This window comes from Leptonychotes weddellii, chromosome 8 (assembly GCF_054177405.1).
Source record: "Leptonychotes weddellii isolate Sample4059 chromosome 8, ASM5417740v2, whole genome shotgun sequence".
Classification (NCBI taxonomy): domain Eukaryota; kingdom Metazoa; phylum Chordata; class Mammalia; order Carnivora; family Phocidae; genus Leptonychotes; species Leptonychotes weddellii.
The window spans coordinates 99889182-99909446 of NC_138376.1; the positions used below are offsets into that span (position 1 = coordinate 99889182).

The following is a 20265-nucleotide window of genomic DNA, read 5'->3' on the forward strand; positions in this document are numbered from 1 at the left end:
GCTGTCTATCTTCTGCATAATTGGCATTTTTGTTTGGTTCGTGACGATTATTTTAGGGTTAGCATTCCTGACTCTTTACAAAAGATAGGTTGTCCTTTTAATCCAAACTGATTTAAAACCAGGTGTCATCTGAGTGACAGAATTTTAATCCGATTCTGCTTTTGAGGTGATGTTTATCCCCATTTTATAACCACTTCCAACTCATGGCCATATCCTCTCTGTACTTTATTTTTGAAGAACGCACCTGTTAACTGTAAGGCTATAATATGTAACACTAAAAAAGCCACTGTAAGATTATTAAAACTATTTAACTGCTCTTAGTGAACATTAACTAGCCATTCTTTTAAATATACTATTTTAAAACCATGGTTTGAGCAGGAATGGCCCAGCTACAGTTAGCTCCTTTGCTTAATCTTTATTTCTCACTCTGTCTGTAGATCCAGACTTTCGGTTTATAGGCGGTGCCCACTCTCACTTGATTTTGAGCATCCTGGATTGGGTGACTTATCTCTCAAGGGACTGTTGTCTTCATCTCAGTGCTAGGCAGGTTCTTCACCTTGACTCTGCTATATGAGCTCAGCACTGGGGGAGTCCATGCCCCTCACTCGAGCCACCGCTTGTTTTATCCACTTAGTGGCAGATATGAATGAAGGGATTGTATGAAGGGGGGATTATGAAGGACACACAAACTCTGCTTATCTCTAGTCAAAATAAGATAGCAGTAGATTCTTGACATTTGTGGAGGATATATCCCAAGGCAGTCGCCAGTTCTCAACTTGAAAAAAAATTATTGTAACATACGATTCCTTCCTTCAGATTACTGAAGTATAACTGAAAAACGTAAAGGCTCTCTCTAGACCTTAACTACTTATCTTGCTTGATGAGCAGTTTTTGTACTGTCTGGAGCACTTATTGAAACAAATTCACACATCTTTTCTACTTACTTCCTTTTGGAGCATTTGGTAGTTTTGTTCACACAATGTGTCTGAGTCATCATTGCATTTGACATTTCAGTCTTTAATTTATCTGAAACTTCTATTTTGTGGCTAGGGCCTAGCACTTTCATAAACATTTCCATATTCCCCTCATTCTGTCATCAACACTAGAATCAACTAGCAGTTAATTTTGTTTGTTTCATTTCTTCACGAGAAACAGTGTTTTATCTCTTTCCTTACGGTGGCCATGGACTAAGACTAAGTGCTCTGAGTAAGAGCATCCCTGGACCGTGGCTGATCCAGGCAACTTGCCCTTGCCCCTCAGCTTCATGGCATGTCTCATTCAGAGTCATGTCTCTGCAAGATAACAGATTACTGAATGTCATGGGAACTTCAGATGCCTCTCAAGAGTGGTAGAAGCCCTAAATAGTCTGTGAATGCCAGCGATCTACTATATATTTCTGATACCCGAGTTGTGGAGAAGTGAACCCTACCCTTCCTCTTCTCATCCATCTGTGGAGCTGATGCATTTGCATATACAGTTAAATACCTACTATTTAAATTACCCAAGAGCTTTGGGGAAGTTGACTTCCCTCAGTGACTTCTATGCTATAGCTTCTGTTGTTTACAGCAATCGTAAACTAAATATTTTCATGGGAAGACCTGCCTTTCGTGACATGAACTATTCTAAATTTGTGACATGAAAAAGGATTTTAAAACATTTTTTTCATTAATTTTTTTTCTTTCAAGAAAATTTGAACAGGCAGCAGGTATAAAGGAATGTCCAGAGAGCAGATTCCCTCCCATGGCTGTCTTTCAGCAGACTATTGCCTCTTCCTGGAGGCAGCCAGTGTTAACCAGTTTCTGGTGAATCCTTGCAGAGAGAATGTATGCCTATATAAGTTACACACACACACACACACACACACACACACACACACACCCTTTTGTTTTATAGAAGTGGTAGCACACAGTTTTTATACCTGGCATAAAATTAGAGTATTGGTAGTGTGTTGGAGCTCTTTCTATATCAGAATGTAAAGAGCTTCCTCATTGTTTTTTATAATGGCATTGAATGCCATATGGATGTACCTCAGTTGTCCTTAATTGATGAACTTTTGGATTGTTTCCAGTTTTTTGACCTTACGAACAGACCTGTAGTCAGAATAACATTCTACATTTTTTCTTTTTACATATGTGCGAGTATCTGTAGAATAAATTTCTATGAGTAGAACTGCTGAGTTGGAGGATATGTTCTTGGAAATTGATCTCCAGAGAGGTTGTTTTCATTTATAATGCCACTGTCAATGCACGAGAGGGCCTGCTTCCCCATATTCTCGTAACAGGATTTTTGAATATAAGATATTAACTAATCTCCTCATTGCCCCTTGTTTCTTGAAAACTAGTGGTATATGGTAGGTTGAGACTTCCAGGGATTTATTCATGTGAGAGACTGAGCAAGTTCATCCATTAGATACAATGTCCCAAGGGAGAGGCAAGTTGCAAAGCTTTGGTTTGGAGGCAAGGAATGGTGCAGGACAGAGAGATACAGAAGGTAATTCTGAGGACAGTGTTGCATGTCATTTAATCTGTCTTCCAGCCCTTTTGTTGGAGGCTTAGGGCAAGAAGATTGTAATAAAAATGAGTAAAAGCTAAAGTGAACTGTTGCACCAAAGAGGGACTTTGGGAGTCTAATATGTTTGAATTAGTGTCAACAGTAATGGTCTCTGCCTTCGGTGAAGGCATCAGCTCCTAACAGTGAGCGTTGGTAGAAGCACATTGGACATCAGAACCCTTGATTTTAACCATTTCCAGTCATGATAGGAAAGCTAGTGGGAATCAAAATATCAAAAGCTGCACTGGTGTATTTTCTGGATAAGTGAACCCCAAAGTGGTCCTTTTTGACATCAGCAGTGGCTAGAGACTGTTAGGATTTAGAAGAGGTTAAGAGGACAGTAGTGGCTCTTCGCTGATAGCACAGAGGACCCATCATGGTGCACTTTTGAGACACTTCCCTAGGAAATCTCAGCATCATTAACAAGAGATTGGGGATGAGATTTTCTGCAGGATGAGAGATGCTGTTTGTGACTTGCATTGTGAGTTACTCTATTACCTACCTGCTTTTTATAGTCCGTGGAATATAGGTTACACATGGGATTGTGGAATCACACCAGGTGATAATTAAAGAAAACATAAAACAAAGCATTTCTAAGTCGTGGGGGGAAAAAAACAAAACTGCTTCATTCTTAGGACCCCAACTGATTGAAGTGAAAAGACTTTGTATGTATGCAAGTGTGCACACTTCTGGAGAATGAAAACAAAGGAGGAAGACTTAGGGTGTCATGAAGAAGCAGCTTCTGTTAAAATAATATTGGTTGTTGGATGTTCTGTCTGATGAAGAGATGATAGAAAATGTCCTAGCCATTCAGACTTCTTGTGATAGTGCAAGTAGCCATTTGGCTTCAAAATCAGATAATGGGAAAGACAACATGGTAAATATTTTTATGCTATCGTATTTTATACACAATGTTCACAAACCTTAAAGTGAAACAATGAATAGAAAATTTTTTATAAATTTTAGAAATGTGCTTATAGGTAGAGTACACTGTGAAACATCACTGATGTTTTATGGAGCAAAAGCAAATTCTCAGTATTTATAAAAATGTGTCGTGAACATTTACTGCGGGTTTTGTATAGGGCTAACTTTTATATTTCTCCTGCTTTCTATTCCTTCTCCTAGTCACAGACAGGATTTTGTTGTTGTGAATTTTATGCATTTATGTTTTTTATTTTTTTAAAGATTTTATTTATGTATTTGACAGAGAGAGACACAGGCGAGAGAGGGAACACAAGCAGGGGGAGTGGGAGAGGGAGATGCAGACTTCCTGACGAGCAGGGAGCCCGATGTGGGGCTCGATCCCAGGACCCTGGGATCATGACCTGAGCCGAAGGCAGACGGTTAACGACTGAACCACCCAGGCGCCTGGGAAAAGACTGAAATTGTATTTCTGTTGTATATGTGTCTTAATGACACTTTGTTAATAAGTATATATTTGATGATATTTTATTAAAAGGATACAATTGCACTGATATACATAAATCAAGAACTTCGGCCCTAGTAAATTGGTTTCTGGATTTGTCATGTCTAAGGAATAACTTAGGGAGAAGTAGGTTTAGCCAGATTCTTAGAGGGGTAAGACTCTGAGACAAGACAAGACAGTGGTTGAGAAAAAAGCCCACGGTTGGAATCAGACTTACCTGGTTTCAGATATTGGCCATGCCACCAGATAAGGTTTTGGGTGAATTACTGAACTCTGCAACTCACTTTCTTCAGTGTAGACTGGAGGGATTATTAGAACCCATCTTTTTGTGAGAAAGAAAGAAATGAAATAATATATGTAAATTGCTGCTTTGAATCCTTTTCTGGAAGAAGGTGAGATTGAATTAATAAATTAAAAAGTATACGTATTAATGTCTGACACTGAGTACCTGGTGAATAAATGCTATTGTGATTAGAGAAAGAATAGTAAAACTTTCTTTTCCATGGATCACTCAGGTTTTACCCAGTTTATCCACCAGGGGGGAAATTATTCTGTCACTCTACTGTCTATCAAGAAAAAGTTGCCACTCCTACAACACTTAATAAGGAAGTTGATTTTGTTGCTGATCTCTATTTAGTGAGGTAGGAGTTGTAGAGAACTTAAGTGCAAGTCTTAATTCACTTCACATCTTCACTGTTTCTTAGATTAATCTTCCTCAGGCCTTCACATCTTAGTTTGTTTTAAGGGTTAAGTCCTAATGGTAGTGAAATCTAGTACTTCTTCAATTTCAGACTATAAAATTTGAAATGATCAGAAATAGACTTAATATGTAACATTTGACATTTGCTCATTTAAAGGGGACAAAGGAAGAAAGAATATGGAAGCATCTAATAAACTTCAACAAAAGCTAGCTATAATTCAAAGAAACACAGGTTTTTTTTCTATTGACTATTTAAGAAATAAATGTGTATTATGTATCTAAAGAGACTGCACTTAAAATATATTTCTATTATAGAATTTTTGAAGCACTTATAAACCTAAGATGTAGTATAATAAACTGCTATGGGCCCTTTCAGACTTCTTGAGAATTACCAGCACGTTGCCTGTTTATTTCACCACTTCACTGTCTTGACTAATTTATAGCAAATTCCTAACTTAATCATTCCATCTGTCGGTTTCAGTTGACAAGGACGAAGTCCCCTTTTGAAAGTACATGCCATCATCATCCCTCCAGAAAAATCAGTGTTTTTGTACATCATCAAATAGCCAGGTGGCATTCATGCTTCCCTTCCTGTCTAATCTTCATCGTCTTCTTTAAAAAATGGTTTAAATCAGGGTCCAAACAAGATTTATGAATTATGATATTGTGCTTTATTAATATGTCACTCAAATCTCTTAATCTAAGTTTCAGATTTCCTCTTCCATGGATTTTTTTACTCCTGGCCTTGTGCGTGTGTATGTGTCTGTGTGGCAGAAAGCCAAGTTTTTATCCTATATGCAGCAGTGGCTCTCAAGTCTCTTTGACCCTCTTAAGAATGACTGAAAACCCCAAAGAGCTATTGTTTGTATGGGTTATATCTATTAATATTTTCTGTATTTAAAATTAAAATACATAATTTAAACTATTTACTTAAAGATAGCGGTAGCAAGCCCATTATGTTAATACATGTCTGCACAGTTTTCATGAAACATAATCATAGTTTCCATAATGGAAAAATGAGAGAAGTGGCACTGTGTTCCATTTTTGAAAATCTCTTTCATGTCTGGCTTAATAGAAAATAGCTGGATTTTCATATCTGCTTCTGCATTCAATCTGTTGCAATATGTTGTTTTGGTTGAGGTGTATGAAGAAAATCTGCTTTACACAGATGTGGGGTTGGAAAGGGGGAGGAGTATTTTAAGTTTTTTCATTAAATGGTGGACATCCTTCTGTGATACTACACCAAAAGTTGACAAGTGGTAGTTTCTTAAAGGTAAGTTGCAGTGGGCAATTTGAAACCCTGACAATGAACTTTTCATACTACATTAAAATCCATTGGTCTGTCATACACTTAAATGGATCCTTTCCATGCATAATTTTGTGACATCAAGCATGGTTATTTGGAAAATACTGCTTCACTGAGTTATGCAAATCTCCCAAATGTTGACATATGTCAAATATAAAATATTTTAAAAATCCTATTCATGACTATTACCACCCATCTCCTTAGAAAAGTATTTAGCTACTGGGAAGCTGTCAAGATCATGGTGGTAGATACACGTTTTCCAAAATCATGGTTTTCCCTTGAATGCTCAAATTGTGTCTTCAGCAACAAATGCTGTCAGTGTTTTCCTTGTTGCTGACAGGCTCACTTCATTTATTTTTGACAAAATATTTGCCAGATACCCAAACCTGAATGAACAAGAGTTTGTTAAATCAATGGCATCCCATGGAAAAAGCAGCTCATTCAGCTTGTGTCTCAAACAGTTCACAGGTGCTCTTCCTTGGTACTTTGACACACCCAAGCGCTCTGTGTGTGCTTCCCCTTTCATCACACAGAATATTAAAAAGATGTGTATTTACATATCAAGACTTAATGAAAGCTGTGACTTGACTTCATCAAGGATGATCTCTAGTGAAACTGGTGTTTCCTGTAAGTGCAAGGTGGTAAAGGAGGCAAATGACTACTCCTACCCTCGGGTGCCCTATTTACTCATCGTCGCTTCTGTCCCATCGGTGCAGATGTCAACATAGCAAAGAAAGCAAATCATGGGTATTTTTATGAAAATAGTTTTGACTTCTTGGGCCTTTTGAAAGGGTCTCAGGTCCTCCCAGCGTCTGTGGACCACACTTTGAGAATTGTTGCTAAGAGTTTCTGACAGTCTGAATTTTACTCCCTCTCTATTTTTACGGTGTGATTTAACATGTCTCTTTGTCTCTGGTATTTCCTGTAACTGGACTTGATCAGATTAGGTTTGATTTGGTTTTTTCTTGGCAAGACGACTTCACAGATGGTGTTGGGTTTGTATTCTTAGTGGTCATCGATGGCCATTGCCAAAGCCATTCATTTACCGAGGATTGAAAACGGTAATGTTTCAGTATTGTCATTCCTTATTTTTTTTTTTATTTTTTTTAAGGGTAAAGTGGGCATTTTATTTATTTGTACTTAAACCTGTAAACCAGTCAGCCAAACTGGTACTATTATCATGATACATTAAAATACAAAACATCTTTCTACAAATACTAGAAAAATGAACAAATTAACAGTTGAGGTTATTAACAAGAAAAGCCTCACAATCTCAGAAAATACAAATTATCCTTCATCACACGTCTTTGTATCTTCACTTCCTATTCTTTAGGTTAGATTCTAGAGCCTAAAGCTATCTACATTAGGATTGTATCTAGTTATCTATAGCCAGAAACACTTTTTATCATATTGTCCATAGCAGCCAATGCTACTGAAACCTCTTTGACTCCAATCGTACCCCCTCAATGGACACAATAAGAATAATGGGTGGGGCGCCTGGGTGGCTCAGTCGTTAAGCATCTGCCTTCGGCTCAGGTCATAATCCCAGGATCCTGGGATCACGAGCCCCGCATCAGGCTCCCTGCTCTGCAGGAAGCCTGCTTCTCCCTCTCACGCTCCCCCTGCTTGTGTTCCCTCTCTTGCTGTGTCTCTCTCTGTCAAATAAATAAAATCTTAAAAAAAAAAAAAAAAAGAATAATGGGAAACAGAATATGGAGGCAGAGATATATAGGACCTTAAAAGACAAAGCCTAGGAGAAGTAATATAGCCACCGCCCAAACTGAGATCGAATAATATACTCATAGTCACACAGCTTCGGGCTCTATGTTCACAGAGTAATTTGGAAACAAATCCATTATTTGCTGGGTACTAAAATACTTAACGGATTGTTGTATTACACTATGGCTTTCCCCAGAAGTTTCTAAGATGGACTCCAAATTGCTGATGGAATTTTGCTGGAATTGGATCTGGGGCTACAGGGATTCCTCTCCACAGTTCTGGAGCTTATTGTTCCAGGCTTGGGGGCACCAGGTCTGACTGGTTCAGGAATGGTTGCTCCAAGACTGGCCATTCCAGGAGTGGTTGCTCCAAGACTGGCTGTTTCAGGTTTGGTTGTTCCAATTCGGGTTATTCCAGGTCTGGTTCCTCCATACTGGAAGGTTTCTGGAAGTGTTCCTCAGGTATCCCTGGTGGTAGGAATAGAAGCCTGGGTATTCTGCGGTTGCTGTGCTGTTCTGAGTCACACTCTTGCTCTCCTCTGGTCAGTGGTTTTTCTGCACCTCTTATATTTCATTCTCTGGTTCTGGAACCAGGTCTTCACCTGCTTATAGCTAAGGTTCAGAATGTTGGAAAGTTCTTGCATCTGCTGGAGACTGAGGTATTTCTGTCTCTGAAATCAATCATTGAGGACATAGAGTTGGGTCGGAGAGAACACGGTCCTGATCTGTTTCTTGCCCTGGGCCGTGTCTTCCTTCCTCACTGTTGTCTCCTCACCAGAAGTGGGTGGTAGTTTTACCCTGGGACTGGTGGAGGAGTCGGGGCTGTCCTGAACAAGCAGATCAATAGAGGAAGGAAGAGGAGAGACAGTCTGCACGTGGGGTGTCTCAGCAGATGACATTTTGCAGGGATGCATAATTTTCTTCAGGCCCATAAATCTCAGGCATTGGAGAAGAGTCCCTAGAACTGGGTGCTTCGGGGCCAGGCGGGCATTGGGGCAGAGCTGGATCCTTGCGAATTCTCAGTTAATCCTGTCTCTCCTTTATTTATTAGCAGGAACTCTTTCTAAACTGAAACTTCCTCTCACCAATGATTTGGCTACCCTGAGGTGCAGTTCCCATGGGTCTCATGCAATGTAGGCAGGGTAAATCCTTGTTTCTTTTTCCAGATAATGAGTTGGTTCCCTTGTAGTCTCAAAAGGTGATCAATGAAGTGTTCTTGGTTGGTTTGTTTGTTTTCAATATCAATATGAACTCATGGATTTAAACTTCCTTGATGTGTTTCAGTTCTTTGCAGGAATCCTGTCCTTAGTTTGGCCAGCAGGAGCCTCTTCAAGTTGGCTTCTGAGTTCTTTTGATATGATCTCTGTTGTCTTTGATAGCTTCCTTGCTTTTTGTTGACCAGTTCCAGATTCATCTTGCACATCTGCCACTGAGCAGAAACCAGCCCCTTCTCTGGGAAGACCTCAGAGAAATGGTATTTAGAGACCACAGTCTGAGCAAGTGGCTGCTCATTACTGTTGGTTGTTTCTAGATTTTGTCACTGGGCAAAAAATCCTTCAAATTTAGGACTTACCCATCTTTCATTGCTTATCAATGACACCAACATAATTACTTACTTTTTTTTATCCCATACCACATAGACAGCAGTCTCGGAATAACAGTATCAATGTGACCACTAACAGTGTGATTATGGAAAACTGTTTTGCAGTTTTTAAAAAAATGCAAATTAAAAGCATTATCACAGTTAGCTAGTTGACTTGGTTATCTTAACATAGCCTTATTATTAGATTTTGCTGTATATTTTAAGACTGCTTCCCTATTTCCCAGAACATCAAATTGGCAGATATCTCGACTGAGTTAAATTAATCAATTTACTGAAAGAATCAATCACCCTGTGAATTCATTGAATTGACACAGCACACTTAATTGACAAGTTTAGTGTAGATGACAGTCCTCATGGACTGGCATTTTCTTGTTCTTTTTTATTATCTAAATGGCTTCATTTTGTTATTATTATTAATATTAATTCTGTTCTTTATACCCACTCTCTTTTCAATATCTTAAAGCAACAACAACAAAAAAACTACTTAGTGGGCAACAATTTCTATTTATATATGTCATGATTTTTTATTTTAGATGAATATGCTATGAAACAATTCCTTTTTAAGAATAGAAAAGTTGACACTTTCTAATTTATAAATTTTAGTAATATTGTTTCTTCTATAATTTACCAGGGATTACACTAAGAAAAACATGATATTTTTGAAGCATTTATTTCTAGATCTATGGATATGAGATTTGTGATCAAGAAAATTACATAATTAAGGGAAACTGAGGCAGTGGCCACTAAAATAAAAACTGATTTGTAAGTAGAATATTTAATGATATACCTTTCCCCCCCTTCCAGGTTCAAAAATAAATCATGACTGAATCTGCCTCTAGCACAAGTGGTCAAGAGTTTGATGTATTCAGTGTTATGGACTGGAAAGATGGAGTAGGCACATTACCCGGAAGTGACTTAAAGGTAAGCTGTCTTTATTAAATACAGTTATCTGTGTGTGTTTATGAAAATAAATTTGACTAAATATGTGAGAGAAGAATTAAAAGCATTAAGCATAACCCTCTAGGCTTCATATGATGCCCAGATCTCTACAGTAAATTTTCAAGACAATTTGAAATGCTGACGACTTGGCAGAAGTCTTTGTCACTTGGGGTGGTGGATGGGAATATTTTGGCAATATGTTCTTATTTTGCAGAAGTTGAATTGTAGCTTCCAGAGGATCATCCCAGGTTTGACTTTATCATGATGGACAATAAATATGGAAATGGTAGGTTTAGAAGACCTAGCTTCCTATGTTTTTTAGTTATGAACTTTATAACTTTAAATGAATAACCACATTCCCTGTGCCCTAGTTTTCTCTATTAAAAACTGGATAAGGTTAAAATATTGAATAGACAGGGTTATTCTCCTCCCTTAAATTATTTATACTATAAATATGGATTTTTATATAATCACTTGTTCAAAAGCTGGTCCTTCCTGTAAACCAGGTTGCTTTTATATAGATGAGAACTCTCTTCAGAGAGTGATGCTTCAGTCTGCTCCTTTCCTGTGTGCTCATCCTGCCCCTTTTCTCAAGCCTCCCTAAACCCATGGTAGGACCACCTCTGCTGCCCTATGAAACATAGTTATGCAAGCGCTCATCCGGGAAGCCAGTCACCCCCACCTCTCATTTCTAATGTGTTTTTGCTCTAATCCTATCTCTGGGACCTTGAACCTGTCTGTGGCCTTTTAGACTTTGTGTTTGTATGTGGTTACTCAGGTGTTTGAACTTCTAATCACCCTAACTGGCTGTTACTTGGCTTTCCTCTGTAGTGGTTGGTGTTGTGGTCTATCTTGAATAGAAGTTCCTGCCCCCAAATAGTGGCTTCCTGGAATCCAGTACCTTTTAGTGGCTACTTGACAAGTATCTCAGCCAAGCCCATTCTAGTTCATCCTCAGTGGTGAGATCTGGACAATCCGTCATTGGAAGAATACTTAGATTTTAGTTGGGTTAGATTGAATTAAGTGCAGTGTGCCAATGTATCTATCTATCTGAGTTTAGCTTAACAAAAATACTGCAGTGAGGTTCATTGAAATCTGGAAAGGAGATATGATTTTTAGTTTTAGTTCTGTATGACCTTGAACAAGTCAGTTAGTCTCTTTGGGCCAGTTTCCTTTTTGGTGAAATAAGGAATTAAATGAATACTCAGGATTTTATCTGCTCTAACATTCTCCAAATGTTCATCTGGATTAGATATGATGGGAATCGAGTGCTGAAATTTGTGAGAAAGAAAACTGTTCCAGACGCTTATAATGTCAGCCTCATAGTAGCTACATGAGCTTTGTCAAGTTATTTAAATTTCCTAAGTTTCAGAATCTTTATCTATAAAATGAGGAAATAGGATCTATGTCACAAGGTGGTTATAAGGATTGAAAAAAATAACATATGGAAACACTTAACAAATTATATCTTTTCTGGCTTTGTGATATATTATGTAAGCTGCCTTTTTTTTTTTTATTGCTTTATTCTTGTATTTTCCTTGTACATTTTTGTTCCTTCTCAACTGTGTTATTTTGATGTCAGGTAGATGATGAAATTTATAACTTTTGTGCAGTTAGATTTTGAACTTTCCATCCCTAAGAAATTTAAATTGCCTGAAGGTTTTCTAAACAATGGATTTTAGGAATTAACCTATTACTTTTATTAAGGTAATCAGGTAATTAAGCCACTTAGTGGGTATTATAATCTGGTTTATTTTATTTGACTTTTAGGTTCATCTAATTACCTAGGTAATTGCCATGTATCCAATTCACTATATGTACTGTAGACGGTTTGAAACCCCACTTCTAAAAAAAAAAAATTAAAAAATTTTTTTGTACTTTATAACCATTTTTACCTGAAGAGATTGAAGAACAAGCCAGTTGATTATGTTACTTAGGATTTCTAAATCACTTGCTCCTGGTATTAATGTCTGAGTTGTTTAAGAGACCTGATTGAGAAATTGGTTTTTCACAAAAATAAGATACTAAAAAGAACTTTGAATAAAGCATGAGATTTACTCTCTGACATCGTGCCTTGTCTATCTTACATTACTGAAGCTTCTGTTTTTTAATGGGTATAGGTATGTGGATTTCCTCATAAACAAGGTGCTCTCCTAAGACAGCCAGCTCAGATTAGTGCAGCCCATATAATCAGCTAATACACAGAAGTCAGTTTCTTATCATGGGAACAGGTTTTTATATGCTTCAGTTTACTGCCATTTTGAAAGAACGTTTCTCTGTAAAACGTTGCTGGCCAATCAAGTTATGTCACTCTTCTGCTTAAAATCCTTTAGCAGTTTCCTGTCTTTCATGGCAAAGTTTATCACAGAAGTTTTTGGTGATCTGGCCGCTACTTTCCTCCACTGCATCTCATTTCACCCTTCTGTGCCATCTTGTTTCCTTTCCAGCCCAACTAGCTAGTTGAAGGCTTCAAACCTTGGTCTGTTTATGCTTTTTCCTGTTGCTGGAATCCCTTTGCCCCTCTTCATCCTGGACTAACCAATCTTTATATAAAACGGAGTGCAAAATCTTTTCATTTGGGTGCAGCAGTGGAAAGAATAGAGAGCTTACTCTCTGATGAGCACTTTATCTGCATCTTTTTATTTAATCCTTTTCTTTAACAGTGACAGTTCTTGTCACTGTTGTCAGTTTACAGATGGGAAAACAGAGGCCCAGAATGGTTAAAGCATTTGCTCAAGGTCAAGATATTGGCAGAACTGCGTCTAAAGCCGGGCTTTTCTGATACTGAAATCGATTCTCTTAATACTACTATACTACTGTCTAAAGGGAGAAAATGTTTTCATAACAAAAGAGATACAGGGAGAATGTTAGTGCAATTTAGAGGAGGTATTATTTTAGCTGGAGGGATCAGGAAGGCTTTGGGAAGTAGCTGTCATGTGGGCTTCAGGTGTCTGAAAATAGGTCGGCATGGATGTGAAGACTTCTGCTGGCAGGGATGGTAGGCAAGAAAGAGAAGGACTAGCCTAAGAATGTATAGTGTTAGGGGAGAACGGCAAGTGTCCACTGGCCCTCTTGGAAATATTATAGTCATCCACAAGACATTTTTGCTTAAACAAGCTTTGGAAACTGTACCACTGCCTAATTATTCTGTAAAATGGCAAATTAGTATTTGTAGATTAATTTCTCAGGACCAGCCATACAAACAGGCAGGTATTAAGTGGTAGTGGGAAGGTGCATGGTAGGGCTCCCTGTCCCTAAGCAGTTTCTCTCTCTGAACTTCTAATTGATGTCTGAAATTTATCCACAGAGAATTATTCCTCTGGGTCATAAGGATTTAGCTGTTTGAAATCCTTTAGTAAAATGCAGATGCACTCCTGGGAGCGATAGCATCTTATCTAGTAAGAATAGTTGCCACTTAACTGAGAGCAAGACCCTGCAGCAGCAATGCAGAAACCCAACTGGAAAATTCACTGTGCTTAGTGCAGTTTTGCTTTGTTGTGATGAATGTTCAGAAATGTGTAGTTACCAAAATCTTTGCTCTTAAAACAGATCAGTAAGTAGAACTCACATTTCAACATGGAAAGTAATAAAACAAAAATAGTAACCTCGGCAGCGTCTTTTAGTGATCTGTTATTAAAGACGGGCAAAAATCAGCGAAGGATCCTTTGCCTCTACAAGAAAAAATAAAGAAGAGAATTGAATCAATTAAAGGTAGTTCAAGCCAAGCTAAACAAACCAACCTTTGCAACCCCTTGTATATTTCAGGCATAATTGTTTTCTGACTGACCTAGTTGTATCCACTAACAGAACAAATTACAATGTCAGCTGATGTGTTTGATGTGCTTAATAAATTTCTTTTGTAAAGTTTATAATTTTGATGTTCTTGATTATGGAATGGAGCCACTCAATAAATTTTTATGCTGCTTTTTAGATGCCTAAGTTAAAAGAACTAATAACTTTGAAAAAAGAAATAAGAGGGATTATTTCAAGCCTCCATGGCTCTAAAACCATTCATAAAAGCATTCCCCATTTCAGAACCTGAGGGTTTTATTGGGGGAAAAAAATGTTAGGGAATGTGTCAGTCTTTCTGGAATTCCATCTGTGGAACTCCAGTAATGCTGGCAGCACCTACCAGCCTATGTGGTCCAGCATTTTCTACAATAGCAACATTGTGAAAGACAGTAAATCCAAATTGAGAAGCCAGAAAAAAAAAAAAAATTAATCCCTATGTCTTTTTGCATACAATAGGATACTTTGAAAACACTTGGAGGTTAATTTTTGAGATAAAGTAACTTTGGTGAGATGTTCTTTACTTTTTCAGGGTTATAGGATGCCTTTGGGAATATGATGAAACTTATGAACCCGATCCCCAGAAAAATACATATGTGCTCCTGACGTAATTTTGCATGTATTTCATGGGATTCATCAATCTCCTGAAGTCCAACTATGGATCCCTGGCTTACAGGAGTTAGTTGTGTCCCTGAGTGTTGTGACATCTTTACTTTGTACTTTGGCTGTAGTTCAGTTCCTGGCAATAAGTATTAGAAGGAAAAGATAATTGGGATTAATTGTTGTATTGTGGGAATATTATCTTTTAACTTTGAGAGTAGTTGAGCCTAAAGCTTCCAAGTGTCATAACTCTGAATGTTTATTTAAAGATTCCACTGAGTGGTGTTCTCTTTCTCAGTGTTGGAAATGCAGGGTGCCTCCCAGCTTAGCGGCAATTTGGAAACTTAATACCACAGGAGACTCTCAGTGTAATGCAAATGGTGCTGTTTCTCACATTTTATAGTTTTCAAATAGGTGTAAATTAACATCAGCATATAATAAAAGTAAAATTACTTACCTGAACTGAATGACAAAGGTCATGCCTATTGTTTTGTTAAACTTTCATGCAGAATTTATTTTTTGTCGTACTCTTTAATATCATTAATTAGTAACATTATGGCTTGTTTTTTCTACTCTTGCCCAGTAGATGGTACTGTCAGCTTTATTTTGAAATACTCCCTTTTCAGAGTAGACCATTTAAAATGTTTTTTTCCAAAAAGTAAAGTTATTTTTAGCTCTTTTCCTCTCAGTTACCTTTTTGCCACTTCCTAGACTGATATTTTTAGGTGAGCACACTAGGTATAGTAAACACATGTTAGCTGGGAACTTCTATCTGAAATACGTAGTAGAAAACATTTTCACTTTTATTAACAATTTCAGTTTTGTCGGCCTAAAGAGCTTTTAATCACTGTAGAGTACATGCATAAAATTTTTTAAGGTGCCGTGTTTTCCTGGTGGAAAGAATAGTAATTTTTGCTTCAGCTTTTTCTGACTGGTAGTCTGAATGATTAAATGAATCCTCCTGTGGGCATGTTGACTAAATAGATGTTTTAGATTGGGGAGTGGAAGGTCTTAAGTTTCCTACTACATATTGGCATGCTCATCCATATTTCTGCGAAAGATCTAAAAACTTTAAGCAAAAAAGTTTTATAATCTTTTGAATCATGAGCTTTCCAGTTTTTCATCAGCTGTCAAAATTAGTGGATCCTTGGTGTTATTTTATTTTATGGAAAAATAGAGGACTGTGGAAAACTTTGAACTTCATGAATAGGAGAGAAAACTTAGTTGTTTCAAAGGGGATTGGGGGAGTGGGGTCCCTGCACGTAGATAGTAGTTAAGCCTTCAACACATGCACAGTACAACCAGGCTATTGCAGAAACATATTTGATTTGAAGCTTGCCATGAGATGAGAGGAAATTTTCAATATTTGGAATCAAAATGTCCATGAAATCAAAATGCCTATAATTTTTAGTGATAGCATTGGCCAGTAGCTAGTAGATTTGTTCAGATCTCCATAGACTTTACCAGTTGTTTTGGAGGACTCCAGGTGAATAGGATGGAGAATTCCAAAAAGCAGTGAAAGAAAGAAGTATGGAGCTGGGGCTCACATGGTCACACATCAGCCTTCCTCATCTACATCTTGGAAATATAAGGAGATGCGAGTGCAGGTCATTATTTCTGGAAGAGAGATTTCTTTCTCTTGGCCTAGGTGAACTTGGGTGAGACAAGTTGATTCCTGGGAAAACAGTCATTCTTCTTTTACTAATTTTGATTACTAAGTAAGTAGTAGTACGAAATAAGGAAGAAAAAAAAAGTCCTAGCAAAAACTGGTGTTTGAATTTATAGAGTACATGGAGTGAGCAGTCAGTTCTACTGACACAGTGTAGGGTTGGTTGGTTATCGTACTCGAAGAAGTACCTTGCTGCTTTTGTTCTGTTTTCCCTTCCCCGAATCCCCAAATTAGTAAAATGCAAAGGACTTAATATTAGTAGAGGGCTTATCTAGATCTATTTGCTGAAATGAACTTTTAAAGCATAATTACTTTGCTTAAAGACTATACGGTCAGCCATGAAACAATTACCATTTTGAGTGGTTTTGTAAATGTCGCCTCTTTCCACCATGTTGTCTCTAGTTTCGGGTGAACGAGTTTGGAGCCCTGGAAGTTATCACAGATGAGAGTGAGATGGAAAACGTGAAAAAAGCAACAGCTACCACAACTTGGATGGTACCAACTGCTCAAGAAGGTAAGAATGGGTCGTCTGCAGGGCCTTTCTTTCTTTTGAGAGTTTTAAAATAAGACTGTCTGGTTTTATAATAGGCTGGAACTTTGAAAATCCTGGGTGATTTTCATGTCATGTGTTCTTAAGTAAATTTCTATAACAAAACTCATATGGAACCAACTTTTATATTTTAAAATAACTATAAACTGTCTTCTTTCCTAATGCCAGATCTGTAATAGGACAAGGTTAATTGGAAATTATCAAGTAAATCCAGTGTTGTAATAGCCTACCCAGGTGATTTAGCCAAAAGTCTGCCACTTTTTTCTCATCTACTCCGATGGTTGTAACTAACACCTATATGCTGATGACTCCTAAATCTATATCTCCAGCCCCGACCTCTCCCCCGAGCTCCAGGCCCGTATTTCCACCTGCCTACTGGACATCTCCACCCGGATGTCCCACAGGTACCTCGAACTCCACATGTCTGAAATGCGATTCATTTTCTATTTCTTTCTTCCCTTCCCCCAAACCTGCTCGCTCTTCTATAACCCATATTTCAGTTGGTGGTAGCACCATCCACCCAGTGGACAAGTAAGAAATCTAGGAGTCATCCTGAATTTGTCCTCCCCCAGTCCCATGGCCTGTTACGCAACCCTCTTGGTTTTTATTTCCTAAGTACGTCTCAGATCTGGCTTTTTCTCCTAATGATCAGCGCCACTGCCTCAGTGTAGGTCCTTGTCAGCTCTCACCTGAACTATTGCAGACTCCACCTCGAGAATCACTCTGCTGCTAATTTCACCTAATTGATCCCACACCTTGAAGTCAGAGGAACTTTTGTAGATGGCTTACCTGACACTTCACTGATTTCTTCTTGTCTCTGTAGCCGAACATACAAAGATCTGGGTGGCACCACCCACGGGCTTGCGGTGTCTTTGCCCTCTGTTCTGTCCGTACACGGTGTCCTGGTAGGGCTGGCAGCACTGAATTCCATGTCGTTCTCCCAACACATCATGTGGTATTGTGCTCCCTTGCCTTTGCCCCTGCTCTTTCTTCTGGCCGGGGTGCCAGTTCTCTCTTTGTCCAGTTGGTAAATGCCTCTGGGTCTTCAAAACCCAGTTGAGGCTTTATATGAGACAGTCCTTCCCTGACCTCAGTCCAGGCCGAGTGAATCACTTCTTCTGTACTCCCTCTGGAACTTGTTCATACTTTAATTGCATGTATCACATTTTTTTATAAATACTGGTTTTCTTGCCTGTCTTCTCTTCTAGACTGTGAGCTCTCTTGGGCAGGGTCTGTACTATCATTATCAGTGTCTAGCGTAAATTGGTGCCTAATACATGTTTGCTGAATGAATGATTAGCCTAACACATTCAGGCAAAAGGAAGCGTGAGTTCCTAAATGATTTGGATCATTATGGTTTAGGAGACCTTTTACATGAAAAGTCGCATCGGTGGTGATTTAGCCAATTTAGCAGAACAAAGCCACTCATCAAAAGGTAAACAACATAGATGACCCTTTTTAAATTGTGTCAAAGATACATCTATAAAATAGGATTCTGTAGGTTGACAGTTTCATCTTCCGAGTTTAGTAATGAAATTTTCTTTATTTTACTTTGAACTCTGTAGAAAAAGCCTTGGATAAACTTTTATCTTTTCTGCAGAATATTTTTTGTTGGGTAAATGATTTGAATGATTCCAGCCAAGTCCATTCTCTTCCCCCTCCCACGAACTATAGATCGGTCATTCATTCATTCAACAAACATTATTCTTTTATTGTGTCGCTAACAAAATTATTAGAGGAAAAAGTGTAAATGTATTTTGGAATGTTTTCTGTCATGGCTTTCACTGTTTTTGTTTTTGTTTTTTTTTTTTCCTCCTTTTCGTCTTCTAGTCTTTTCGGAGAAGACTGGGATGCCTTTCAGGTTGAAGGATCCAGTGAAAGTAGAGGGGCTTCAATTCTGTGAGAACTGTTGTCATTATGGCAATGTAGATGAGTGTCTTTCTGGAGGAAGCTATTGCAGCCAGAATTGTGCCCGGCATATCAAAGACAAGTAGGTTTTTGCCCTGTTCCATCTGTAAAACGGGTTTTAGAGTCCAGTGTCATGGTGCTTGGGAATACAGAGGCGCTCTGACATCTGTCCCCCACTCATGCCCTTTTTTTCCCCCAGAGACTTTTCCTTTAGAGACGCGTGGACCCTGACCCCATTACTTCCATCATGTCTGGTCTGAGTTGTACTGCATAAGTCCTGTCTGCAAGGGTGACCTGTGTCTCTTCAGCCTTTTGATGACCTCGTGTGCTCCCTAGCTGAGAGTATTTCAGTGACTCTGGACCACATACATTTTGATGATACGGATGTTTATGGAAAAGCAGTTTTGTTTATATGTGGGGGGTTCTTAGGTAACTCACCCAAAACTCCACCAATGAAACGGAGCCACCACAAACCGGGGACCAGCTGAATGAAGATGGCCGTAGAGAGTTGTGTAATGAGTTGCCCGACCTCAGACCTCAGCGCAGACTGAGGTTTAGGAGACAGAGGTGTGCTCTGTGGCTGACAGTGCTGTGGGCCCTGGCCATTTAGGGACTGTCTGACAAGTTCAGCTAATCACCACGGTGCATTTTTGCATATAATTTTGTACCACAAAGCAGTGACTTGACCCTTATATTTTCGTGGCATTTCCCATGTATTTTCACCAGCATAGGCCTGGGAATTGTCTGTTTTTGTTGGCCAGCTTTTATTTTACAAAGTTACACTTGGCCTTTTTTCAGTTGCACTTGTCATTATTAATAATTGCTAGATCCTTGCATTAAAATGGCCCTGAAGACTAAAACATCTCTAAATAATTGATTCTTTTATTAGTGTGGATGGCAGATGTGAAAGACAGATGATTTTAAACTTGTTAGAGCCTGTTTCACATACAGCGCTGATCCCCTTTTGAAATTAATATATAAGCTAATTTCCATTTTCTACCCTGAGCTGTTACACATGACAGTGGTTCCAAGTGTTCCTTAGCTATGAAATTCTGATGCCTACACTCTTCTCCTGGTGGTTCATGTTTTTCCCTTGGAGGATAATTTTTTTTTTTTAAGTTGCATGATAATCCACATGTAGATGTTTGATAGGTATTGTTTCCTGTCACTATTTTGGGTTTATAAACACAACAGAGATCAGAAGGAAGAAGGGGACATAGGAGAAGACAACGAGGAAGAAGATCCTAAGTGTAGTCGGAAGAAGAAACCGAAATTATCTCTGAAAGCCGACTCCAAGGAGGATGGAGAAGAGAGAGATGACGAGATGGTTAGTATCTCCTGCGCACCTACCAAGGGGCACGGGGGTGCTTCTTAGGAGAGTAGCACCCCGGTCAGAGGCACTGACTTCCATTGGTGGTTCCATGACACTCCATGGTACTGTTGGCAAGTTACCTCCCGACCCTCCTCTGGGTGTCACTGTCCACCTTTCAAAATGGGAATAGTAATA

The 20265-nt window shown here is 38.6% G+C and overlaps 1 protein-coding gene and 1 pseudogene across 8 annotated transcripts in view; one reads left to right on the top strand and one right to left on the bottom strand.

The window, feature by feature from the left end:
- L3MBTL3 (L3MBTL histone methyl-lysine binding protein 3) overlaps nt 1-20265 on the top strand; it is a 120553-nt gene that overhangs the window by 15098 nt on the left and 85190 nt on the right. For 6 of the 8 annotated variants that reach the window (XM_031031603.2, XM_006736654.3, XM_081828992.1 and 3 more), the window contains exons 3-7: nt 10108-10224; nt 16703-16814; nt 17180-17254; nt 18681-18840; nt 19953-20085. In XM_031031603.2, coding sequence (XP_030887463.1) covers nt 10123-10224; nt 16703-16814; nt 17180-17254; nt 18681-18840; nt 19953-20085 — 582 coding nt within the window. In that variant the 5' untranslated portion in view covers nt 10108-10122. The remainder of the gene's footprint in view (nt 1-10107; nt 10225-16702; nt 16815-17179; nt 17255-18680; nt 18841-19952; nt 20086-20265) is intronic. The other 2 variants (XM_031031605.2, XM_006736655.3) reach the window with 1 other exon arrangement.
- LOC102729142 (homeobox protein NANOG-like) lies at nt 7788-9277 on the bottom strand (annotated as a pseudogene).